Below are 27,469 nucleotides of genomic sequence, written 5' to 3'. Positions count from 1 at the left end.
TTTGATCTAAAGTAATTTTACAAAAGAAAGAATAAAATATTGAAAATCTTGCTTTGAGACTAATTTCTGTAAATACAAATTATTGTTTCTGATAAGAGTGGAGGTGCCTTTCTTTCCATTGCATTAACTGTTGATGGTATATATTTTAGGGTTTAACTGTATATTCCCAAGTTTTAGATGAACCTTTACTGGAGAACAGTCTTTGTGACAATGTACTCTACGCTAACAGCACAGTGATCTAATGCTCCCCTGCAGTGGCCTGGCTGGAGTGGTGAATGAATTATCTTTCACCTTCCAATACTGCCACATGTCCCTGATATGATGGATATCTTTTTGGAGATAGGATGAGGAAAGAACCAGGGCAGAAATAGCAGCCAAAGGTGATGGTTTATCCGTTCTTTTCTTTCTTTCCTTCTTTTCTTTCTTTCCTTCTTTCCTTCTTTCTTTCCTTCTTTCTTTCTTTCTTTCTTTCTTTCTTTCTTTCTTTCTTTCCTTTTTTCTTTTTCTTTCTTTCTTTCTCTCTCTCTCTTTCTTTCCTTCTTTCCTTCTTTCCTTCTTTCTTTTTCTTCTTTCTCTCTTTCTCTCTCTCTTTCTCTCTTTCTCTCTCTCTTTTCCTTCCTCCCTTCCTTCCTCTCTTCCTCCCTTCTTCCCTTTCTGTAAATTAATTTTCCTCCCCTTAAAAAAGTGTTGCTTTTGGTGATTTTGGCCGTTGGAAACCTTTTTTGAACGACAAACTATTGAATGCTCCGTTTTGACATTTTCTGAAGGGAAGTTCCTTCTTTGATCTGAAATTCTGCTCATCTCCCGTTATCGCTATATCGAGTTGGAAAATAGCTGTAATGAGAGCAAATAGCAGCTGTGCAGCCCAGCCACCCCTTTCTGCCCATCCTGATGTAGCGGGTACTCACTCTGTGGAAATCTGGGTGGATTGTCATTGACATCAGAGAGGGTGATGTTGACTGTGGTTGTTCCAGCTAATCCTCCCAGCTGTCCACCCATATCCTTGGCCTGGATAATCACTTCATAATATTCTTTTGCTTCTCTGTCCATGTTCATCAGAGCTGTCCTAATTAAGCCTGTGAGATTGAGAGGGGAAAGGGGTTTGGGGAGCAAAAGAAATGGCCATTAAAGAGTGCACAAACAAGGCAGGGTGGTCTTGCTCCTGCATCCTAGTCCCTGCATAAAGAATGAGACCAGACTGTGCGTTCAGTCTCACCTTTGCTGGCACAGTAAAGTTCACCCAAATTAAATTTAGGCTAACAGAAGGTGTGAATTTTAAAGGAGCCCAGTTAAAGTGCATCAGCTGTGGGGCAGGCTGCCTGTTCAAAATTAAAACGCTGCCTTCCAAGGGAGCTGGAAAAGTATTTCGGGAACAGAGTGCGCAGCGCTGAATTACGGCCCTGCTCAGGCTGAAAACGTCCGTGCAAAAGGGGGAAGCAATGGGATCAGTGCAAAGCTACACCACGAGGAGTTTTACAGGGCGCCCCTCCACACGCAGCCCTGGAGGCAAGCCAAGGAAAGCCACGGCCTTCGCTCGCCCTCCTTGGCCGGGGGAGACGGGAGCAGAGTTTGTGGGGCGCTGGAAATGCCGCCCTGTGGGAGCGAGAGGGCAGGGGTGGCCGTCCCTTTGCTGAGGGGCGACACTTCTGCGACAGGCCGTGAGGTGGCAGCAACGCTTCTCCTATGGAGGCTGCCAGCAGCCGGCCCCACCAACGGGACGCTGCAGCGCCCAGGGCCCATGCTAGGCCGGGCAGGGGTATAGGGGTGTCCCACCACACGGCTGTGGTACGTGTGGGTGTCCCACCACACAGCCATAGCAATGGTGGGTGTCCCAGCACCCGTCCCCCTCAGCCCCAGCACCCACCCCCTTCACGCATCTCAACATGCGCCGCTTGCACATCCAGACACTGCTGGCCTGAGTGATGCGCGTTTAGTCTTTATTTTTAGCAGACAGACAATGTATGGGTTTAATAAAAAAGCAGTAAAAAGATATTGCATCGGCAATTATCGCTGCATGTAAAAGGAAAGAAATAGCGACCAGAACTGAACAATTCGCAGTGCACTATTTTATTCGTGCTACCTGGAGTCCTTAAGAGCCTCATCTTGCAAAGTTGAGCAACTCCCATGAAGTGCTGTAGCTCCTCAACTCTCATGAATGTAAATAAGATATGAAAACACATAGCACTTTGGAAAAGTATTTTCTCCATAAAGAAATACTTTGTATGGAATTTCCACTCCTGGCTTGTCCTTAATACAGCACAAGCTACAGCTAAAAAAGACATCGGTGCCTACATTTGGGGCCTCTTGTCCCTAGATGAGGGCTAGTTCAGCACACCAGCACTCAGAGCCACGTCAGAGTCCCACACTCCCTCTTCTCCCACCTCCATCTTCCTCTGACAAGGTTGGCTCTTCTGGGAAAGCAGTGCAGATAACTGGCATTTTTTAAAGGAAAATGTAGGTTCCTACAAGGTCCCCATCACCTGGATGCTTGGCCTCCCTATGTAATGTCTGTTGGAGGGGGTCATACTTCTCCAAGCAGGACACGGAGTAGTAGCCATGCAGGGAGTCTCCTATGCTTATGCACACAACTGTTTGGCAAAGGAATAATCCCTTCCTTTGGGGAGGGCTCAGATCCTCCAAAATTAGGTGCAGGTATCATTTCTTTCAGCAGACTGAGTGGGGCTTACTTTTAAAGACTAGTAAAGAACAGAGGTGATGTCCCTTCTTTTCTATAACAGACAAATGGTTTCTTGGGATGTGGGAGACTCAGGTGCCTTTCCCTACTACACTTGAGGGGACTTAAATCCACATTTTTTACCTTCTAGGAGAATATGATCGCGGACAGGCCGTAAAAGTACTCTGGGAAAAAGAAGGAGGAGAATCTCAGCCCGTCCTTGAAGTGATTTACATATACATTAATACGACACTTGTGAGGCCAGCAGCAGCACAAAACCAGGAGCACTATTCTTGAGCTAGTTTATGTTGGGAGGTGAATGATAAAGACCTCAAGTGCTGCTGGCAGACAAATGTATTGAAATGGGTTGCTCACCACCATGTGCTTTGCTCGCTAGCCGCCACTACAAAGGAATTGGTGATGATTTATGGACCAGTTCTGCTTTAGGAGAATGTGAGAGGGACAATTGCATTTTGTGGGTTAGAGAACACTGCAGGTCAGTTTGGGAAGCTCGTTTGAGCTGTGCCTGTAATGGGAGAACAGTTTCTGGATCACAACTGTATGTAGCCTAAATGGGTGCCTTGATGACTGTTGTGAAGGCTAAGGCTGCCCTGAATGTATCCTGAGATGCAGGACTAAGTGACTGGGAAATTTCTAAATGGAGAAAGAGGACGTTTTCTGGGTTAAACAGCAACCAAGTATATGATTTTGTACTTAGAGACCTACCTTCTGCCTAAATTGCACTCCATTTGTTAAGTCTATACTGGATCTGAAGCTGAATATTGCCTCTGCTTTCTTAGAAATCATTCAACACTAACAAAAATTATGCCCTTACTTGTCCGTGCTTTATAAGCTGATTCCGAAATGAACATTATTGTTTTCGTATAGGGCAGACTTGCCACATACAAATTTGTCTTTGGATAATGCACCTACTCCATAAACTGCTAACTTTTAGAAGTGGATTATGTAGTGTTTTTTTTTTTTTTTCTTTTTTTTTTCTTTTTTCTTCTTCTTCTTCTTATTTTGCACCCTACGGCTCAGCAATGACTATCATCTCATGATTTTCTGACCTTAGCACTACAGATGCCCTTTAGAAACTGTCAAAACCTGTCAGATTCCTCTTTTGGATATAATCCTTAGATATATACAGAAAAAGAGTGAGAAAGCAAGTAAAACAGAGAGGTTGTCTTGTAGATAAATTTAAGGTTATTAACAAGAACACCCTTAGGTAAAACTACTCTAGATAACTGCATCCTTCAACTTGTACTTTCCAGTTCTGGTTACCAAGTAGATCTGTTGAAGTCATCATTCCAGTGATAAAAGCCAACAAGGATGTTTGCAGCACTGAACACACACAGCTCCCTAACTGCAGAATATGGTCATTCAGATGAACATATCACTGCAGAGAGCACATCCTTCTTCTGGGGTTCATTACAACAGTCTTGCTCTAACCCTTTCAGAGTGCTGCCCTATGTTGGCTCCATGCCATTGAAACATGTTTCTGTGGCCACAGTCACGATGCACTGCTTTTTCTTTCTGCTTGAAATGTTTTCTTTCAGTTTTTACACTGGCTCATTCCCCGGTGAAATGATATACCTGTCCGAGAGTCCACAGAGAAATATGGTTGTCCTTGGAGAATACTGTACACTACTCTTGCACTGTTCCCATAGGTTGGGTCATCAGCATCTGTTGCTGTCACCTGGATAACAGAGGTGCCTGAAAAAATAAAACAACAAAACAAAACCGAACATGAGGTAAGACCTTGTGGGATAAAGAGCTATCTTGAAAAGTACACAGTTCAAAACAAATTGAAATGTCTAACAAGCTTTCCCACACCAAATTTTTCCATTTGATGCTGGAAGTGTTTGTACTTACTGCTCATACTTGTATCTCATTAGCACTAGAGATTAATAGGCATAAATTCATCAAGCATCTTTAAGAAGATATAAAAGTGCAAGTACTCTATGTACCATAGTTGCAAAATTGCTGATCTAACAGTACTTTGTGGTGGTTTGCAGACAGTGATTAGTGATATGCTATTTGCTTCTTTCCCCCCTTTTTTTTTGCTTTAAAATGTTATTTAAAGTCATTTCAAATAACATCAATAGGTATTCTGACATAAATCATGAATTACCATAGATGCTGTAGGTTGACTAAGGGATGTGAATTGCCCACAAATATTGAGCACGAAGGGATGGATGTCTCTCTGAGATAATCTCTCTCCAGCATTGCAGTTTACATTGCATGGAGTAGAGATTATACCCTGCTAAAGTGCCTTGTGGACCCTGCAGAGATGCATATACTTTTTTTTTTTTTTTTTTTTTCAATTGGTTTTCAAGGTCTGCTTCCTCTAAAGCTAATAATGGCTTGTAGGTGATGTAATTTATCAAGAGCAAGAAGAAGGTGAGATGTAACTGTTTGAAATATATGAGAGTTTTGACTCCTTAAAATGTCAGACAATGCCTTTATGAATGTATCTACTCTTCTACATAATGTTTTGTGTTAGAAACAAATCCAGTGTTACTATATACACATTGGAAAAATATCCAAATTCAAACTACTTGCTAATATTAACATTATTTCTGAATGGAACTTTTGAAATTTGCTACTTGTCTCTAGCTTTATGTCAACATTATACTGAAGAAGGGAAAGTTGAAGCATATCGGTAACTTCAAAACATGTGATTTATCTCATATTATCTCTGTAATGATTTCTCTGGGCCAGAAAGCAATATGCATCTCCAAAAGGAAGAAAAAATCCAGTATTTTACACGTAGTATTTTATGTGACTATTGGAATTGCTATATGGTAACAGTGTAGGTAGGTAGGCGGGTATTTGCCTTCTGTCAGCACTGCAATAATGGGACTGTTTTTGACATGATCCCACTTTCTAAGAAAGTGTGGAGCAAATAGCACCAGATCTTTGGGATGCAGGCTTACTGGTTTAGAAGGAGCAAAGTTGCTAAAAATTGTTGTCATGTCTATAGGATTTCAAGGGCTCCAGGACACTATTTCGGCTCTTAGTATGACCTAACATAGGTTTCTAGAATTGTGTTATTTTCTGGCTGGTAATGGATGTCTAATGGTCATTACTATTACTACCATCTGATGGCAGGGGAAAAGTGGCACTACACATCATTGCAAGTTGTCTGAGGATGACATGTTCAAATTACACCCTTTTTCAGCTCTTCAGCTCCCCATCATATATATATTTTTTTTAGAGGTGCCCAGTGGATGGTGGTGTAAAGCTTACATTCCTTCTTCTGAGGCAGCCAGGCACCCCTCAGGCACCCTGAGGAGAGCTGAGAGGGGAAGCTCTCCTGTCCTGCAGCTTTCACAAAGGGCAAAAGCTGAGTCCAAGGAGTCAGGGAGTTGATGTTTTGGTGACCATCTCTAGGTTGGTTATAGGGGCGAAGAGACTCCACAAAATCTGTCTTACCCACAGGTGACATTTCCGGTACAGAGGCTACATATGGTCCATCCAGGAATTTGGGCTCATTGTCGTTGATGTCTTGGATTTTGATGATGAACTCTGACTCTGGTTCCATTGGCCTGCCCGTTCTCCTGTCCAGAGCCTGTGCCCTCAGGGTGTACTGCGACCTTTCTTCCCGGTCCAGTCTCTGAATGGCATGAATGTCCCCTGTGGTATCATCGATTGTAAACACAATGCCAGCTCCCTCTCCCGAGAGGATGTATTTGATGGAACCATCTCCTCTATCCATGTCAGAGTGGAGCTGTGGAAAAGACCAGGACTCAATTAGACCATGAGTGGGGCAAGCAGCTGCTGAGAGATGCTAAGCACATGAATGTCCTGAGCATTTTGGTCTCACTGTTGGGACTCACAAGCTGGTTTTAATGAACTTGTTTTGCTGAAAGAGGAAATGCTTAGTAAAGCCTGTGTCACAGAGTTGCAATTAAAAACCCTGTTCTGTCTTCCCATTTCTGCACCCACAGCTGTGCCAGAAGAAAAGAGGGGCTCCCAAACAGGAACAGGTTCAGTGTCTTTTTCAAACCTCACTCAGCACAAGAATTATCTTTTGCCCAATTGCAATGGCCATTGAGGAGGACTCAGTGCCAGGCTTGGGATAAGGAGAGGTCAGCAAAAGTACAGACTGCTTGCTCACGTGACTTAAGAGAAGTCAGATATTCCACAGGTAGCATAACATTGGGCAGATGAGTTAAATCTGTTTGTGACCAAGGGTGAAGCAGTATGGAAGAGCTATTCAGCTACTGTCATGACTCAGAAATCTGAAAATTTTCATGTGAAAATTATAGCAAGAAAAATTAAGCTGGACCATTACATCTTCAGGCAAGAATTATTGTCAAACACTACGTACGGTAAGCAACGAGGAACATTTGATTGTGGCCATAACAGTATATACAGATGAGAGGCATCCCAGATATTCTAGGGAATTAGCAAACGGATTTATTGCATGACTGCTAATTAGTTCTGAGCAGCCACAGATTGCTGGGAATGCAATAGAACAGAGGAAAAGTAAATGCAGTGCTAATTATCATCTAAAACAGAGAAACAAATCATCCTGGGGACTACCATTCTGTTAGACACCTGGTTCCCTCTGAAATACTGGAATGACTATCAAAAGACAAACAAATCACTTAATTTCACTCACACTATGAGGCTGCTTAACCGTAATGCTCATGCTTCTGTGCTTTTGAGGAACAGAGCATAATAACCTGACCAATGCTCAGAGAATGGTGCTGGTTCAGTCCTAATGAGCAGGACAGTAATAGAACTGAGGAGCAAGAATGAAAATGAGATTTTAAAGAATGGCTCAGGTGCGAATACTGTTCTCAAATGAGATTATCATATTGGGAAATAAATAGGAATTTAATTATTATTAATATTAATAATGATAAAAAAAAAAAACACACACCACCCAATCATCAAAGTGGCCTCACTTCAGTTGAGCACATTTTAAAACGCACACGAGTTAGTTTTCTCAAGAGATGTGGTCAGAAATAAGTGTAAATAAGTGCGTGTTTAATGCTTTGGTGAATTCAAATGTAGGAATAATTGTGGAGGATGGGGCCAAATACAGGTAAATATTTGAACTAGAGAGAAAAATCTTGGAATAACAAACTGGATATATGAACACAGGACTGGTGGGATTTGAAGAATGAATCCTGATAGAAATGGAAAATTTATGTGGAAAAGCAGAAGTCAAACCACATGCATTTGATTAGAGGCTATTCGCTCAAGCAAGCAAGAAGAAATCTCATCTCTGAGTTAAGACACTGAAACACAGACAGAGCTATACAAAACTTTATCATTGAGGAAAAAGTTTTGTGGAGATGTGGACAAATTGTGTTATCTGACCTAATCATTTCTAATGCAAGTGGACCAGCACATGATCTTATCAACTTCATTGCTCACAGACCATTTCCCCAGTGATGGGTCTGACTTGAAGATGCTCATTCTCTGGTGGTCGTTTTCCTTACTTGCCTCTCAGTGCAGCCCAATACCTACACAAAATTTGGGTCTTGAGCTGTTTTTAGGGTAGGTCTGAGGTGGGATCTATGGATTTTCTATGGCACTTGCCACCCTGGAGAGGGGCCTGTACTTAGTGGCACATTGGCTCTTAAAGACTGGTGTGATGACGATTGTTAAAGGCAGGTACCCGTCTGCCACAGCAGAACTCCAAAGTGGCTGTAAGAGCTAAAGGTACAGATTGTGACAAGTGTCTTGTCAGGTAATTGATACTTCATTTCATCTCTTTTCTCTGCGTGGCTACTGCATCTGAGAAACATTAGTCCTTTGGAGGAATGCTGGCAGCTCTCAGGTGATGGATCAGCTAAATGCAGGAAGAGCAAGCCCAGACAATACATGTACTGGCAAAAACAGCTAAATTTAGATGACTGCCATGTGTATTAATTCTTACATAGACACCAGAACTGCAAACTGGCGTATCTTCAGGAAACAGCATTTTGTGATTAATTTAAAGAAAAACCTAGTGGTTGTCATTATTTACCCTAAGCACTCATAACTCAGAGATTATCATTGTTGTAGCTAGTAAACAAGATGCTTCCAGAAGGAGGACACTATTATAGCATTTCAAATTGATTCAGCTACATCTTGGGCATTTATTTTAGTGCATCAGTGCGTCAGTGAGAGAGTGCAGCTGCTCAGGCAGATACAGATGTTAGACCTGACTGGGGAATTATAACTGGGCCTGATGGAAGAAAATGTGCTTTGGAACATCAACGAGTCTTCATTAAATTGGAAAAAGGAAAGAAAAAGTAAAAGGCAAAGGCAGAGAAAAGACACAGGAAAAAAAATGAGAAGAGGAAGAGGAAGAGGAAGAGGAAGAGGAAGAGGAAGAGGAAGAGGAAGAGGAAGAGGAAGAGGAAGAGGAAGAGGAAGAGGAAAAAGAAAAAAGAAGAAGAAGAAGAAAAAAGAAGAAGAAGAAAAAGAAGAAGAAGAAGAAAAAGAGGAAGAAGAAAAAGAAGAAAAAGAAGAAGAAAAGGAAAAAGAAAAAGAAAAGGAAAAAGAAAAAGAAAAAGAAAAAGAAAAAGAAAAAGAAAAAGAAAAAGAAAAAGAAAAAGAAAAAGAAAAAGAAAAAGAAAAAGAAAAAGAAGAAAAGAAGAAGAAAGAAAAATTAAAACAAAAGAGAAGAGAAGAGAAGAGAAGAGAAGAGAAGAGAAGAGAAGAGAAGAGAAGAGAAGAGAAGAGAAGAGAAGAGAAGAGAAGAGAAGAGAAGAGAAGAGAAAAGAAAGGAAAAGAAAAGAAAGGAAAAGAAAAGAAAGGAAAAGAAAGGAAAAGAAAAGAAAAGAAAAGAAAAGAAAAGAAAAGAAAAGAAAAGAAAAGAAAAGAAAAGAAAAGAAAAGAAAAGAAAAGAAAAGAAAAGAAAAGAAAGAAGAAAAGAAAAGAAAAGAAAAGAAAAGAAAAGAAAAGAAAAGAAAAGAAAAGAAAAGAAAAGAAAAGAAAAGAAAAGAAAAGAAAAGAAAAGAAAAGAAAAGAAAAGAAAAGAAAAGAAAAGAAAAGAAAAGAAAAAAGAAAAGAGAAAACATTTTAAAATAGCAGATGGTGTCCTGGAAAGTTCAAAAGACTTAGAAGAAGATACTGAATAAAATAATGGGTTAAATTACACCTCTGTCCAAAGCCCTATTTGGAATGAATGCATTTGTGTAGGGAGCAAACCAGGAATGACCATGGCACACTAATAAGAACTTGGGAGTACAAGTTCTCTGTCTAACTGTGATTTGTTAAAAGCATTGGGTCTCAACCAAGTCAAGGCAATAAGAAATGTTAGCAATAGTTCTGCAACTTCTCATATAGCCTGCTCTTTCTAGACAAAACGAACAAAAAGAGGATAAGAGTTAATAATTACAGACTGTAGTAAGTCAGAAAGAATTTGGTGTCCAAAGGGACTGACACTCACACCATTGCAATGACAAGCCCAATATCAGAACAATACAGTTTTGAAGTGTATGTAGAAGCCACTGTACTGGAAAGGTGATCCAGTATTAAGCTGGCTCTGTTTTATGGGTGGTACAATAAATTGTGCTGCCATGTGGCTGACACAAAAGTAGGAGGAATTCATTTGTACTTTCTCCTCCATATTAAAGAATGAACTATGGGAGGAATGAAAGAGATAAACCCTGAGAAATTGTTACCTGCATCAACCCAAGCTGCTGCTTTTGATAAGGATAGTACAAAGATTAAGGAGGCTGTATCTGCACCTAAACGACACGTTTTTCTGGCAAAGAGCATGTGCAAGAAAGTGCTGTTTCCAGGGGCATCTCAGGGAAGGAATCATGCAGATCCTCTAAACACGCTGTGATTCTGTCCTTGACGTGCTCTCCCATCTCTGCCTCCAGGGACGTAGCACCTGCAGGGGATTTTTGTGAGGATGCATGAGAGTATTTGGTTGATCTGGAGTGATAGTCTGTAGACAGGATGCATTTTATTCACTCATTCAGCTGCTGCGGTTCAAATGCCTTGTTCCTTTGAAAGAGGGCTAGAGAGTCTCTGACACTGCAAAGTGGTGAAATCTGTCACCAATTCAATTACTGAAGCAGTTTGGGATGCTGGATAAATGTGGAAAATGCCTGTTGCAGCACATGTGGGGGCTTTGGTTTCCCTAGTTCATCCTATTAGCCAATAATGGCCACCTATAAGAAAGCTGAAGTCTTGTATTTATCTGCTGTGGGGAAACCTCTGAAGCTAAGATACTTTATGTTAGAATAATGAGCACTGGAGAAAAGCAAAAATTGTACTGACTTCACCTCAGGAAGCTTCCTTCCATTTCCCTGCCCAATAGATATTTTGCACCATGCCTCATAGGTACGTAGGAAAGAACATTTGTTACAGCAGACTTGAAAATTGTATTAGGCAAGCCTGGACCCAGGGTTCAAGTCAAAGTTATTTTTGGTTTGCTCCAGTATTGCGTGGCTAGCCAGAAACAGCCATACAAGAGCATCAGAGGAGCTACTCTCTTACAGGAAGCCTTCAGAGTATGAAATAAATATAACTGGATCAATGCTATATGCTATTTCCTTCTGACATGGGCTGGAGAAAGCAGACAGACAACAGCAAGGCCCAGCTAGCAGGACGTTGCAGGGTGCTGTGGGTGGTATGGGTTAGGGGAGGCTCTGCCTGTCCAGCAGCAGACACAGGGTGGTTTCAAGGGCTGGTGCTCGCACCGAGGCTGTGGGCCTGAGGTCCTTCTGCATAGCTCCACGCGAGCTATTTCTGTGCCTGCCTGGGGTGACTTGGGCTGAGATATTTCTGTAGTGCCAGAACAATTAATTCATCCCACAGCCTATTCCCTGCTGACCCCTTTCCTAAGGATCCCTAAGGAACAGGCGGCACGGATGGTGGCTTGTAGTAGGCTGCAGCTTCTTCCAAGGCCTGCACCTTCAGCTGTTTGGCCTTTCCCTCCCGGCAGCCACCACCCTTCAACACACCGCTCCCCTGGCTGCTGGGTGCCCAGCTTAGGGATGGGAGAGGATATCTGAGCCCCAAAGGCCCATTTTGGCAGCACGATTCCCTGGTGGCTGGTGGAGAAAGACCTAGGAGGCCTACAGAGCAATCTAGGCAGCAGCTCACAAGTGTGTGGGGTTAATTGGCCCTGTTAACCCTGAGAGATAATGAGCCCTTCTTGCACCTGTGCCAACCCAGCTGTGGTGTAGGCCATCCTGGAGAGAGAGAGCTCACTCAGGGCAGCTTGGCCCTTTGTGTGGTGGAGCATGAAGAGTCATCGCTGCTTCCCTCAGTTTGTCAGAGATGAGCAGGAGCAAGCTCAGGAGCACTGCTGGCTGCGCCAAGTTTTTGTGCTCCTAATGACACAAGTCTAAAGAAAAGATAATTTGGCTTCTTCCAGTACTTGCTGTAGCTAAAATTCAACTCACAGTGTGAGTCTGGATTTGTTTCAGATGAAATTGAGTACGTGAAATAATATGTTTGGCCATTGTTCCAAAGCTGTGAATTGCATGAAAATAAATATTAATTTCTTTAATCAATAGAGATATCATGAGCAGAAAAGCTAGGTACAGAGATGAATGAAGACTAATGTGGTCTCATTTGATGGCAATCACTAGTAATACAACTGCTATGAGGGGAAGGAAGGAGAGCACATCTTGCTGTCAGTCACACAAGAATAAATCAGGAGGAGGTCCTTTGAAGCCAGTGGATTCATTTTGATTTATACTGGTGTGACTGAGGGCACAGTTTAGCTCTTTTTGGTTGTAAAACCATAAATACAAGTCCAAAATTGGCCTCTGGATTTGTAATACTTTTTTTTTTTTTTCCTTTCCCTGCAGATTGATAGCTTGGAAGGAAAAAAAAGATATGTGATCATGTAAAAATAAGCAATGAAATCTGAAGGAATTGTTTTCTGACGTAATTTCTTAGTTCTTAATCTGTCATATCTACTTATATTGTAGTATGTGTTTATCATCTAGACATGTAAAATCATAACTGTATTGTTCGAACACTTAACTACACTAACCCTCTCCCTCCCACTTTTCCCACATTTGTCACCTCTGTTTTAACTAGATGCAAACCTAGTGCTGCCAATAAGCCTTTGAATAGCAGGTCAATATGTTAAACAGTTCATAGTCTGTACAAATGTTGGGAAAGCAGAATAAGGAGGATGGATATAGTGAAGTAGACTGTGATGGCAGACATTACTAAGCTTGCTTTCCATCTGCTTGTATCTAAAGGAGCTACAGAAAAGTGAATGCAAAGTACTACCAAGTAGATGGGGTAAGTTTACCAATCCATTTTGCAAATATCTGTAGTAATGTATGGATTGTTAGTGTGTAAGGGAGCTGAAAATTTGGCTCTGCAAATTGGATTTAATAAACTGTCCTTCTATCTTTCTATATTTGGAGCAACTTCTCTGTAGTCCACAGAATTAACCTGGGGTCAAGCTGTGGTTAGCAAGGAGATATTCTGACCCTAGAGATTTGCAGAAAATGAAACCTGAAATGTCAGTTTTCATGAGATACTGGCTCTTTCATTTGATTGTGAATTTCATCTTCCAGCTGACTTGATCACAGACAGAAGCATGATCACAAATGCTTCCTTTCTTTCCTTATCCTCCTATGTCAATATAACCTTGCTTTGTCTTGACATTGTAAGAGTCCCTGGAAAGATCACTGCAGATTTTCTAACACTACCTCAATTACAGCTGATGATGGCTACTGAAGATCTCTTTGAAATAGGCAAATATATTGACAGCACCTTTAAACAGAAATTCTTCACAACTGAAGGTGACACTGAAGCTCTTGGGAGCTGAAGTGAAATTAATGTGGGTGGATTCACTGCCAGAAAGAAGGTAGAGACAAGGCACTTAGAGAAACTTCCCATGTTTTGCCACAGTCTGCAGGTACAGAGATGCACACACTGTGCCAGATATCCTCCTGGTGCAGCTCTTACCTTCCCAACATACAGAGGGTCAGTTCCAGTGTACTCCTCCAGAACAAAGAACTGGTTCCACACCCAGCTCCTCTTCATACGCTGATGCAGCTTGTCTGACAGGTTGTCTTCTGGCCTTTCAGTGAGTGGCCTGGCACTTCCTGACAGCACAGTTGTAGTAAGGTCCATCAGTCCCCAAAAATACAAGGAGACCCCAAGTCCAAGCAAGTTCTTTGCATTTCTCATTCTACCTGAAGTCCACATATACGAGGGTTGACTTAGAAGTCAAAGCACAGTATCTTAGGTCCCGTGAGAAGAAAGTAGGTCCTTTTTGTAGTCCTTTGAAATGTCCAAGAGAGATCCTGGTTCTGGGAATGACAGCCTCCTGTAAAGTTAAAGGAAATTCAGAGGAGGATGTTTTTTTCCCCCAAGGAAAAAGAGTTTCCTCGATAGGCAAATATGCTATAAAATATTTAATCTTCAGTATAAAAATGTAATAACAGAATGCACAAATTCTGAAGCTAGGAATACTATTACCATATAAGCTGCAGAACTGGAACCTCACATACAAGAATCACCAGGGCTTAGTCAATAAGTAAGAGTGCTCTACTTTGCTAACTTAGCTGTAGTGTTGCTTTATAGTATTGATTGGCATGAGTTAACTGCATACTCTTTAGAAATATTTATGACCAGAAGCCATTAGAGAATATTTAAAAACTGTTCACTTTGGAAATTTATAATAGCTGGTGAACACTTTTTGGCAACTGGCTTTTTCTTTCTGTTTAGAAACCAAGTCATTGTCATTACACACACGTGCATGCCAACATGTCTACTTAAATACACATATTGCTACATTGCAAACCTTGAATTTCATTTCTAGTAGCTGCAAGTTATTTCTGTTTTTAATTATTCTTTAAACCTTCCCTGTTTCTTGAATTCAGTTTTCACACTCTGCTGCCTCCTCTCTGAGGAGCTGATTGCTGCTACAAATGCAACATTTCTGGAATTTGAATGGTCAGTTAATCATTTTATAACCCACAAAAGGTTTCAGAGTGCTGACGGTCACATGCTATTATGTGATATGTCCAACCAAGTCAAGCTAACACATTTTTCCTCCACAAGCCTGAAAGACCTGTTTAGGCTGAGGAATGCTGACCTCTATCAGAGGACACTTTCTCATCAGTCTAGGATCTTTTGTTGTCATGAAGTCAGATTAGTTGGTGACCTCACTCCAGGCTATGGATTGGAGCAACCCTTTCCTTCACCGTTTTCCTGGGTTTAATGATGTGATGCTGCACTCAAGCTACTCTGCCAAAACACTCCATACATCCTCTGTGGGCCCAGTGTTTTTGCTCGGCTCTCAATTCTCTTCGAGACAAATGGACTCATTAGGAAAGGCATATTGGGCTCTGAGGCTTAAGCGAGTAGTATAATTTCATTTTACTGCCATTCTGTAGTTAAGTCTTTAGGCTTAATTAATTGTTTTATCCTGTGGAAATAAAAAGCAGTAGGAGACATCTGTCAAATATTCCTAATTGAAATTCGTGAAAGATTTCAGAATCTTAAGAAGTATTTTAAACATTTGCACAATAATATTTTGAAGTGAAGACTGAGACAGTACAATGCTCTCAACAGAGAAGAAGAGAGCGTTAGAAAATTCCCCGGCATCCGAGTTGATGTAACTGGAGGCCTGGGACCCTTAGAAATCTACTGAAACAGCAATTCAGAATTTAATTCAGAAGTTCACTGAAGTCTGAAAAAGGCAGCTTAAGTCTGGAGTAAATGTTCACAAGGGAAGTAAACCCAAAATAACTATCTTAGGCTGGTTTCTGTACACAACAATGTTTCCAGGTATGAAGCCCAGAAGGAATATGACTACACAGTGCTGCTAGTAGTGAAGCATAAAAAAAAAACCACAACTAGCATGCTCTTACCTTGAAAAGTTTAAAACTTAAGGTTAGGTACAAGAAAGAAAGGACAAACTATGACCACAACCACAGAACATGGTAGATCTCTTTTAAGCACAGCAATTTACAGAACTGCCAATTCTGTAATATGTAAATATGGGCTACATAATGTAGATAAGGGCTACATAATCCTTAGCTCCCAATAGCCAAAATACAGTTACACTTGGGGAAAGGAGGCTGAAGTCCATATCACATCATAGGTACATACACCTTGCTCTTAGCATGTTGTCAACAGCAAGTTTTTCTCTGCAAAGACATGACTGATAGTGTTTTACTGGTGAATAAAGGTGGGGAGAAGCCTCCCACAACTGCTGTCCACAATCTGAGGGAACCCATCACTGCCTCCACCGTGTAACGAAGGGAGAGCAGAGGCCAGCAGGGTCCAAGGTCCCACATGGAGTTTTTACTTTAAGAAGTTCCATAAATGGAATTTCTGGAACTTCTTTTAAGAAGTTCCAAAAATGCTAGTTACATTTTTGTCTGTATGACCAAAGAAGTGACACTGCATGATGAACCAATTCCTGTGGCAATGAGAATCATGTTTATAGGTGAATGCCCAAGCCATGAATTCGGAACTAAAGGTGCCAGTTGTCTCCTGCAATTAAATTCAGCCAACAAGGGTCAATAGTCAAGGTAGTATTGAGATATGGATAAAAAAAAATCACAGAACTTCCTATTCCCAGTGCAATACTACTTAAAGTAGGGTGACTATTAGAAAACTTGACATTATGCAATAAAAAATCTTGTAGAGGGATGTTCCTTTCCCATTTAATAGCAGCCCACAATGACATGGTCATATATTTTTATGGGCAGGGGAGATCACACCAGAGATGAAGTGCCTCAGATTGTTTGTTTATTTGTTGTGTTAGTACCAGAGTTTCTGGTTGTCTCATTCCTTTCCAAAACTTGAACAAGCATGCTCAAACTTGTCACATTTTCCTTCTTGCCTAAAGGCAAATTACTACTATTAATAACAGTGTTTAATCACAAATAGTTCCTCTACCTCTGAAATTGAAAGAGAATTAGCTTTTTTTTTTTTTTTTTTTTTTTTTTTTTTTCCCCTATCTCAGGTTTTCAGTTCATATTAAAAGAATGAAAATGACTTTTGTAAACTTCTGGCCTGTGGTGCTCTTGATCTCCTTGGGGCTCCTTTTCCTCAGCTTTACCTATTGTTGGCTCCTGGATCTGCAAGGGGTACTATTTCTCTAAGAAGGTATTTCCCATCAGCATAAAAGGCACTGATGTACAGGTAGGGATTGAACTGTGTGTGAGTACAAGAGATAGCTGAGGTACAGATAAGGTCATGGAAGACTGGGTCCTTCAAAGTACTTGTGCAGATGATGGCTGCTTCATCAGCTGAGTGTGATGGATGAGGATGGAGTCACTTGGACTGTAGATACAACAGTTGGTGAGGATGATGGCCATATGCTTTGAGTGTGCTAACTTGGTGTAGACCTTGGAGCTTTTTGCCACAGATGGATGACACAAGCATTGAGGCAGAATCTGTGCTGCCTCAGGCTTGGTAGTTCTTTACAGGGGGATCAGGAGGACTGGTCATACAGCAAGGCACTTGTTGGCATGATTGCGTGAGACCTCTAACATTCTCTTAATTCAAGTTGTTTCTTGGAGCCCTTCAAAACAGGCTCTGAAGGATATCTGCAAAGATGGAATTGAAGTTGTCATATGACTCTTTGTTATATGAAATACATTATAGAAACTCACGTTTCATGGCTCAGAATGGGGGTGGGCAAAAGATTTTAAAGCAGTGAAGGGAGGGAAATCTTGTTTTGCTTGTTCACACATGCACACAAAAACAAAGATATTAAGCCTAAGAAGATTGCATGGCCACAGCCTGCACAGGGTTATTTTATTTTTCAAGAAAAAATTACGTGTGTTTCAGAACCTGGTTTGTTACCCACAGCTGAGTACCCCATTAAAATACGCTTAGCTGCATCTGTGCAGTTTAGATCCCTGACCCAAAGGGAACACCTTTCTTGGCCCTGCTTTTGTGATGAATATTTGATTACTAGCTCAGTTGTTTAGGCTACTTTTTTTCCTGCTCTTGCCTTGCAGATGTTGCTGAAAATCTTTTTTCTTGCCACTCAACAGTAACAAATATGGCTTTTGGCTTCATAAAGACCCGTGAAGATCTAATTGAACCCTGTGCAACTGGTGGCCTACACACAACACAAAGGAAGCATCTAATTGTTCTACACAAAAGAGTCACAATAATGCACTTTCCACTGTTGCAAATACAAATTTCTCTTTCAGCACATACTGTGCAAATAAATTAGGCATATTCCAAGTGTGAACTCCTGTTTATGCTCCATTTTTAAAGACTCACCCAGCCCCCCTCCCCTCCATATTTGTACAGTAATTAAACTATTCTTAATTTAATATCTAATTCTGGTCAAAGATGAAAAGGAAAAAGCAATATCTGCCAGAACTGACTTCTAGCATTTCTTGCATGTGACCCATTTATCATGTTAATTCTGAAGGGAACAGCACTCCCAAAGAAAGGATAAAAATATTAATAGTTTGGATGACCATGCAGAGAGTTCCACTGGGATTGAAATGTATTGTGCTCAATACATTATTTACATAAATGCCAAGGATTTTATAGTCAAAAAGCTGAAACTTGAAAAGGCTTATACACATGCTTAGTGCATTTGTCATTTTGAGCAAGTGGTCTCCCAGAAAGTCAGTGGACTATTTGCATTCATAAAATTAATTACATGCTTGCATCTTTTGTCCTTGGTCCTTCCAATGGATTTTGTTGTGTGGACCCAGCACTCACGTAGAAAACTACAGAGTTTACTGGATCCTATGTGGGTACACTGCCTGAGCAGAGGCAATTCACTTACAGGAGACATATTACACTGAAAAAAGTGGGGAAGAAAGAGGCAATCACTTTCAAATTCAGCCCCCAACTTTCTCTGTACATAAATACACAGATATGTGTGATAAATTTTCTCTGTACATAAATACATAAATACGTGTGATATTTTATATATATATATATATAAATGCTTCTTAGCAGCATATACCCTGAACTAAGAATATGTTAATAGAAAATGATTTCTGTGCTTAATGACACCTTTAAAAGAGCCCCCCCCCCCCCCCCCATTTTGTCAAAAGAAACCGAACTACTTGGTAATGAACCCAGTAGGGAGGAACTGAAGTTGAATGAAAAGAATCTCCAAGTGTGCTATTTGCTTAGTTCCTTGAATTTCTTGTGATATTTTGAACCCAAGGTGGGGGTGTAAGTATTGTGTATTTTTTTTTCCCCTCATTGAATGAATTATTCTTTTATGTTTTCACAGATTACTTCTTAGGTTTCCTGTACCCTAACTTGCTCACAGCTTTGTTGTAAGATGCCTTTGCAACAACCCTACAGGAGTGCCAATCATTAAGAAGGTGTAGGCTGTGTTTGGCACTAGGCAGACCACCTGTAAAAGGTGCCTAACAGCAGCCTCCAGGACCACTCTCCTCCACACAGCCAGGATGTAAAATCTCGTGGGCAATTTATGTAATCCTGGTCTCATTTGAGAGATCCTAATGCTTTCAGTACCTGAGTTAGGTACCTCTAAACAGGCTGATTACAGTCCTAAACAAATTTGTACTACTTTCAGAACTGCATATGTTTTATCTCTGGCCCAGACCAGTCCTGCTGTTATTATTACCTGTCATATTTACTGGGCAAATTCAAATTAAAAATAAAAATCTAGAGGAGTTTGTTACTGAAAATAGATGAGGCCTGAACATGTATTTTTATTTTTACTTCATTTTACTGAGATCTTCATAAATACAACGGAACTTGACAACATACCATATGGTGCATAAACTTTAACTCACAATACAATCCATTGTCATAAAATTACATCCACAGACCAGTCAACAGTCTCTCCTGGGACACATCAGTGAACTCATTTTACTCAAGATCTGAAGTCCTTCAAAGCCACAGAGTGCATGCAGAGCAAAAATTCCCACCGAGTGACAGAGGGAGTCCCATCTTATAAATCCCAGCCCTATCATTACAGGCTCATAAAAAGATCAAAAAGAATGAAACATGCACACAATCACAAAGTAAACATTTTCAAATAAAACGATGCTGATAACTTAAGTCAGGTGAAGAGCTGATCCCCAGCTTCTACTCAGTGGGAGGTACTGTAAATGCTACATAAAATAAAGCAGGACAGAAGGAAGAGGAGGTTTCAAAAGCTCCACGCTGGTCTAACTGACTCTGCTGAAGTCTGCCTCAGTAGGAGCTAATGAGGCATCACAAATACATTGGGAAATCCAAACAAATGCCAGATAAGACAACCCCTGTCCAATCAAGGACATATATAAAAATTGTACTAATTAAACTATCATTTTGAAGGGAAAACTCTATAGTTTTCGCAGACTTCTGACTACTTTTGCTATCATGTCAAGAAAAAAACATATACAGTTTTTACTTGATGGTCATATAAACTGTGGCATTCCTCTCAAATACATAAACCTCCTCCTCTCCCTCAAAATGTGACCTTTCTTGCTTGCTGTGCAGCTGTACCAGAAGCCTTTGCTCAGACCTGTCCCAAGGCTTCCAAGCAATATAAGTAAAATCTGTTGTTTCCTGCCACGGAGTGGCACGGAGAGGGCTGGATGGGGATGGTGGAATTTCTATCAAAATGCTATCAAAAAGAAAGAAGAGGAAGGATGGGTTAGGTGTGGTGTGAAGAGCTTGTGCCTGTTAGAGAGCCAGGGTTTCTGTGAAGGCTGTGAGAAGGTAGGATCGTAATGCTGGGTGAGTCTGCCCTCCCCTGTAAATGCTGCAGTGCCCTCCTGAGCTCTGAGAGGCCAGCAGGAATATAACCCTGGTGTCCTAGCCAGCAGTGTACTTATGGCCAGAACAGGACCTACTCAAAACTGTGACAATCCTCTTGGAGAAAAACAAACAAAACCCAAAAAAACCCCTAGTTCCTTCCTTCTTTATTTTATTTTCATTTGCTTCCTTCTGCCTATGTCCCTCCTCTCTTCCAGTTCCTGAGCAGACGCCTAGCCTGATCTCTCTCATTCCCCTGCAACAGGATAAAACCCATTGCTGCCGTACACCTGGAACACATTTTGAACCTGAAATGTCCCTGCCTGTGCTGCATGGTGTCTAGTAAGCAGGCCATGTCCTTTAGCTACTGAACATTGCACTTTGTGTATGCTAGTCTGCAGAATATGACAGATTTCCACATAGCAATGAAAACCGGACTCTTTCTTATCCCACAGCTGCTGGGTGGATGATAAGGCTCACTGATACCCCCTAAGTACCGAAGATGGAAGAAGTGTTATCTCATATCTGGAGACAGATAAGAGAAGCAGCTCTCTGGCTGGAAGAGATAGAGGTCTTTCAGGTAACACTTTTTCTCATGCATGATGATTGAAAGTAATGATGGGTCAGGGCCTATGCGCTGTCATAGGTGAAGACAACTCCCTAGTTTCATTATGATTGTATTCCTAGTTAGCGTGACATTTCATGAAGTATTTTGACATATTAAAAATGGTCCCCAAATATCCCACGTCCAAAAGCAGCTGCTGAAGGCAAAGAATTGAACAGGGAATTTTCTTTGTTTTTCTTTTTTTTTTTTTTTTTTTAAGCCAGCAAACAGTATTTAGCCATCCATCAAGATATGTATATGCAAGGACTGGCATATAATGTGGCTTTTTTTTTTTTTTTTTTTTTTTTTTTGTGTGTGTGTGTGTGGTGGGGTAGAGGGCTTAAAATTGTCCCTGCATTCATAGAGAAAGGGACATATATTAGCTTAGGAATAGCTGCAGGTGCTGTAAGAGGTGAAAATCTTTCCTCTATTTCATATTCCTTGAGTCTGACATTGATTTGGCTGTCCAAAACTGGCATCTGTACCTTGCCTTGACTTCACAGTCTTCCCTATCTGAACATGAAGACATGCTACTAGCCAACAGGATGAACATTTCCAAGCCTACTTCAAGCTGCTGCCTGTGAAATGAAAACAGCAAAAGAAACAGAAGTCTTACAACCTTTCTCTATCTGAACTGTTAGGGTGCTGCCTTGTTCTTATCACCCAGCTTCAAAGTGTTTCTAGAAATACAGAGTATGAGTGTCTGGCCTTCACAGGACACTTTTAAGTGGAAAGAATAAAAGGAATAAAGATGTGCTGACCTCATTTGTCCCAGAACTGTTCTAATACAGCAAGAATAAGGTTCATAAAGCCTGAAAAACAACCTCAGATATTTTGCATGTCAACTTCTAGATTTTGGTCTTCAAAGTTAACTGTTGCAGTCTCCACAGGAAGCGTATGAGAGGTATTATCTAACTGGCTTTTGCAAATGTGACGTGCACTAATAATACACCTAAGATGATTCCATTATCTATTTTCTGTCTTCTTCATAATCCACTGTTGGGACACGTTCCCTGAACTGATGACCGTGACCATAGCATATAAACGTAAGAAGACCCTACTGACAGCAACTGCATGGGATATCAAGGCCCATTTCTCCCATTGTGGGTAGTCACTTCATGTAATCCCTCAAATAGTTTAATGATTCTTTCTTAATTCTTAAGAATTCAAAGTAATGCATATATATAATCAAAAGAGAGCAAGGAAATGCAGAAAATGTAGGAGGGCTTAAAGGAAAGCAAATTAAAATACATTGCAAAAGAACTCAAATGAGATTGCAGCTTTGCTATTAGTCCATCTGTGCGTGCATTGCAGCTAAAAAGATTATTTATTTAGTTAGTTATTTCTATTCTTTCTTACTTGTGGATCTGCATTTTTATGAAGTACTACACTGTATCTTTTTGAGACGTCAGGATTACCCTGCCAAACCAGATCTTTGCTCCTAATGTTGAGATTTTTGCCTTTGGAAATTGCCACTAAGTGATACTACTAAGTAGCTAAGGTCCCTTTTGGTATGCTTTAAATGTGGTAGTTCACACATGAAGGAAAGTCTGAAAAAAGAAACTTGGTATCATAATAGCTGCAATTAATAGAGACAAAGGATTATACCAAGAAGCTGGAGAGATGGTATTTCTCAAGTGGAAATGGGGTGGGCTTCTAGTCTGACACAAGTGAAACCCTAACCAGAGAAGGTGTAAGGAAAGCTGAAAAAGCGGTATTTTTCTTAGATTTGAGTTATGGATTGCTGGGAACATGTTTGAGACTTGAAAGACAAGTACATGCAAATTTAAATGATTTGCCTGAAAGATTGTTGCTAAAAGAAACTTCGCTTGCAAGTGAGGCAGAAACATACAGTCTCGGTATCGTGTTGTTTCATTCTGTTTGTGGGAGAAATCTAATTAATTAAATATTTTGTATTTGAAATTTCAGAGAGGGGAAAAAGGAGAAGTGGAGAATAAAGAGCAATGGGAATAAGCACCAGTGCTTATAAGAGGTCAATATTATGATACTGCATGATACATCATCTTTAGTTAATAATAATGAAAAAAGGCTCTACTGCTGTGAGGTGCTGGAAAAGGTGAAAATTCCTTACTGACCCTTGTGATTGGTTTAAGCACTGAAGCATGAGTTTTATTTTCTTCCTTTTGACTGAAGAATTATTTGGTCTCTTTAAAAAAAATAGCAGTAAATATCTCCTTCAATTTCTTCCAAATTTTCTAGTATCTTACTCCATCTTTTCTTTTTAAATTTGGGGGATGCATAAAGAAAAAGGATGGATCTATTTTTACTCTATCAACATAGTTCGATCTCAGCAAAAAGCCTGATCTAGTGCCCAGTGAAAAATGATGGGATACCTAGGTATTATGTTCTGCTTTCTCTCAGGCTGCATAACCTACATTTTTGAAATCTCTTGCCAGATCAATCAATCCGTGTGGAATTTACCCTCAGGTACTTCAGAAACCAGCAATAGCTAAAACCTTTGTGATTATCTTCACGAGCTTATAGAAGATGAGCAGGTTCCTAGAGGACTGGCAGAGAAAAGTCATTATACCTATATTTAAAGGGGGGTGAAAGGGATGGGAGTAGGGGGAAGCAATCCAGTGAATTATAGGGCCTTCAGCCTAACTGCAGTACTTGGAAATTTACTGGAACAAACAAACTGTTTTTCTGTATGTAGAGGATAATAAGGCACTAAGGAATGGATAGCTTGACTTTGCAAAGAACAAGTTGACAACAAAATGGCCTGGTCTCCCTCTCTTTGGTAAGATAACTAGCCTAGCAGATGCAAGATGAAGAAAATGCAACACATCTTGATTTTCCTAAGATATTTTACACAGCTCCACAACTCGTTGTCAAAGGCAAGACAGAGGAATATGGCCAAGGTGAAATAAGAGTAAGGCAGACTGGAAAATAACTCAAAGAGCAGCTAGCAGAAACTCAATTTCCCAGCTACTGGGAGTCAACACCAAGTGGCCCTCCAGGATTTTGAGCAGGATAGATTTAGACTAAGAAGAAGGAATAAGGAAGAAATCCTTCACTCAGAGGATGGTGATGCACTGGAACAGGTTGCCCAGAGAAGCTGTGGATGCCCCATCCCTGGGAGTATTCAAGACCAGGCTGGATGGACCTTTGGGCAACCTGATCTAGTGGGAGGTGTCCCTGCCCATGGCAGGGGGCATGGAACTGGATGATCTGTAAGGTCCTTTCCAACCCAAACCATTCTATGATGATTTTGCTTCATGTTCACTACTATTCAATATTTATGTTAACAGCTTGGATGATGCAGTATAAAATATGAGGATGACATCAGGCTGGGAGATGTTGTAAGCACTTGGGAAGATGGGGTTAGAATTCAAAATGATCTTGACAAATTGTAGAAAGGGTAGGAAATCAATATGAGAAAATTCAATAAGAACAAGTAGAAAATGCAAGCCTTAGAATGGCAAAATCAAATGCCCAGGCATATGGAGATGAATAATAGCCTAGGAATCAGCATTGCAGGAAAGAAGCTGACCAAAAACTGAATAGGAACCAGTACCTTGATGCGTGGGTTGTGGTAGAGAAGGAAAATGCCATTCTGTTTTCTAACAACAGAATGTCATGTGTGTTGTATGTTTCATTTGTGAAGCACTTATACTGGCATCCACAGCATAGAAAGTCAGCATATCACAGATTAAAGATGTGCCCAGACTCCCAAGCTGCTCCCAGGAAGAAAGCAAGAAATTGGAACAGTAGTTTAGAAAAATATGACTTGTGAATAGGTTATAAAAATGTATTTGCTGAGTCCAGAAAAGGAAGATTTGGGAGACAGCATAAAAGCAGACTTTAAAAAAGTCTAATATATGTTAACAAGTGTAATAAGAAGAATGGTGATCTACTTTTTTTCTTAGCTTCCAGGAACAGTGGAAGGTGCAGTAAACCTACTTTGAAGCAAGAGGAATTTAGGTTAGAAGCAAATCAAACCTTTAGTATAAGGTGGGTAAAGTATTGGAAGAGATGGCTGATAGAAACCATGAAATCTGCACTTTTGTAGCTTTTAAGAAAAGATTAGAGAGTAGGCTATTGGAAGTTGTTTTGGTGACTTTTGATCCTGTATCATAAGCAAAAGACAGGAGGAATTTAGAAAAGTCCTACATTTCTGTGACCCTAAAACTTATAAAATCACATCTCACGGTGTAAAAAGAAAACACACACGAAAAGAAAAAAAAAAAAAAAAAGAAAAACACACACACACACACAAAATACTTTTAAGTGCTCTAGTCTTCCTCTATCACCCTTTCCCTTCCTCCTCTGTTAGCCTGAATCCACATGTGCTGTGAATAGCCTTTACTAGGTAAGTACTCAAACCAGTTGCTTTTACTAGGTTGTAGAGAAGTGGATAATACTTTTAAGTGAAGATAACAAATGAACCCTGGGATGATCAGTGCTTCTCATGATAATTAGAAAAAATATGAAGAAAAATACCTCATGCTTTACTTGATGATCATAAGTAATTGGTCTTTCCTGAAGGTGAGATGACCAGAAGGTGCTTGGCTGTGATTGCTTTACTGTGGGGCTGACTGGCAACAGTGCCTTCACCCCATCTGCACTCTGATTGCTCCCACAGGTCTCCACTTCTATAGCAGCACTAATTTCATGACAGGTAAATCAGATCCAGAACCCTGTATGCCTGAATGCCTTTTTTTTTTTTTTTTGGATTATCCCTTCCAGTAGGAGGTTGTACCCTTGTTCCCTGTATAAGCATTTTTGTAGTGTAGAGTACTCTGTAATCTCTCTAAGCACACTAAGCTGTCACCTTATTTCATAAAATGATCATCAAATGATGTTGTATTGATTCAGAAGAGGCTTCTCTTTCTGTATGTGTTAACTGAAACTCTAATAAAGTCCAAGTTAACATACAAAAGTACTAGCTAGGCTGGACTCCCTGCAGCTTTGTAAGAGACCATCTTCCCTGTTACCTTCCAAATCCCTATATGAGAAGATAAGGACTACCCACCCACTTTTCTTATTGATTCCTGCCCCAGAGTATAAGTTCACAGTCTATGTATCCAAGTGAAAACAATAAACCAACCCTTCCTGTTGAGTACAACAGATTTTCAATAAAACAAAGTTTGAGCCCCAGTGACTCCGTCATAACTTGTACAACATCATGGGGTACACTAAGACAGGCCTCCTTCCATTAGTCAGTTAAGATATCAGAGAGCCCCAAGCTATCTCTGCATTTTAAAAACGATCAGAACTTACTGTAATGGTAGGTGCTCTTTCTCATGTCCTATAAACTCACTTTTCTGTTTATCTAAATTAACTTACAGCTGGCATTGATTCACTTTTGGCCTATACAGTCTTAGAGCAACGCCCTACATTATTGCATTTGATTTTGGATGTGCCTTGTTTCCATAGCAAGCCAAGTGTTTCTTTGTGCATAGGACCAAATTTTCCCCCAAAGTCTATGACCTAGTCTCTAGTTTTGTACAGATTTTGTACAGGACAAATCTTACTTGCTTTGCCTATTTGTACCTTCCACTACAAATATTCATGTGAACAGAGCCATGAAGATATGACCTGCACTTCCACAGAGGCACATAAAAGAATTACAACACCTCACCATATACTTTGTAGGCACAAATTTAGCTTTTGCATTCAAAAGGCAGAGTTAAATGTCTATATTATATCATTTGTGTCCATTAGCCTATTAGTTGTCTCATTAGCAAGAATGAATAACTGCAGGCATAAAATAGGTCTGAAGAAACTAAAATTTTATTCAGGTACTATTTATATTACTGTGACATTCTTTAGGATCGAAATGTAGTATAAATTCATAGTATTACCTGTCAAAAATCTATCACCTCATCTCCAGCCACTAGAATATCTTTTCGTCAAGAAATACTTTTCCTGCCAATCAGAAGATAATAAGCAAAATACAGCCTAAATGAAATTTTCTGCTTTTTAATGTCAGAATGATCTCAACTTGCATAATAGAAGGGGACTGGGTTTCTTAATCAATATTTGATTCACCTAAAATAAAATAGTGTAATATAATGTAATAAAATATACTATTAAGTAATGTAATGCAATATAATATGACACATATGGAATGCATAGTGTCTGCTTTCCCTAGAAGATATGACACTCTTATGAATATGCATCATTCGGTAATACTAGGAAGGGCAAACCCAACACACATGCAACTCACATCCATAACTACTTGGACAGCTTCAATGCATGGGGACTGTAAGTCATCTTTAAGTCTGGGGCTTGAGACACATTGAGGAAATGATTAGATTTGATTAAAGTCAGTTGCTGCTAATTTCTAGATAAATATTGAAGGTAGAGTAATAAACCTGTGAATGCGACTGAGTCAGGAAGCCACAGAGAAATGCCGTATTTTCAGGATTTAAATAGAGAAGTGTTATCTTATAAAACTCATCCAGGGAGAGCACTGCATGCTGTTGGTGTGACGTGTCGATATTGTGGGCCAGGCTGTCATGTTTCTGCTCAGAGACAGCCTCAAACACCACTGTCAAAGGCTGGAACAAGGT

The 27,469-nt window shown here is 40.3% G+C and overlaps 1 protein-coding gene across 3 annotated transcripts in view; it reads right to left on the bottom strand.

Annotated features, from left to right (window-relative positions):
- Positions 1 to 27,469, bottom strand: part of CDH20 (cadherin 20) — a 113,074-nt gene that overhangs the window by 22,234 nt on the left and 63,371 nt on the right. For all 3 annotated transcript variants that reach the window (XM_068670874.1, XM_068670876.1, XM_068670875.1), the window contains 4 exons: positions 13,577 to 13,940; positions 6,113 to 6,407; positions 4,271 to 4,390; positions 909 to 1,076 (listed from right to left, as the gene is read on the bottom strand). In XM_068670874.1, coding sequence (XP_068526975.1) covers positions 909 to 1,076; positions 4,271 to 4,390; positions 6,113 to 6,407; positions 13,577 to 13,819 — 826 coding nt within the window. In that variant the 5' untranslated portion in view covers positions 13,820 to 13,940. The remainder of the gene's footprint in view (positions 1 to 908; positions 1,077 to 4,270; positions 4,391 to 6,112; positions 6,408 to 13,576; positions 13,941 to 27,469) is intronic.

The sequence above is a fragment of the Anas acuta genome, chromosome 2, assembly GCF_963932015.1.
Source record: "Anas acuta chromosome 2, bAnaAcu1.1, whole genome shotgun sequence".
Taxonomy (NCBI): domain Eukaryota; kingdom Metazoa; phylum Chordata; class Aves; order Anseriformes; family Anatidae; genus Anas; species Anas acuta.
The sequence above is the reverse complement of the archived record's forward strand: the minus strand, read 5'-3'. Positions and strand labels throughout refer to the sequence as shown.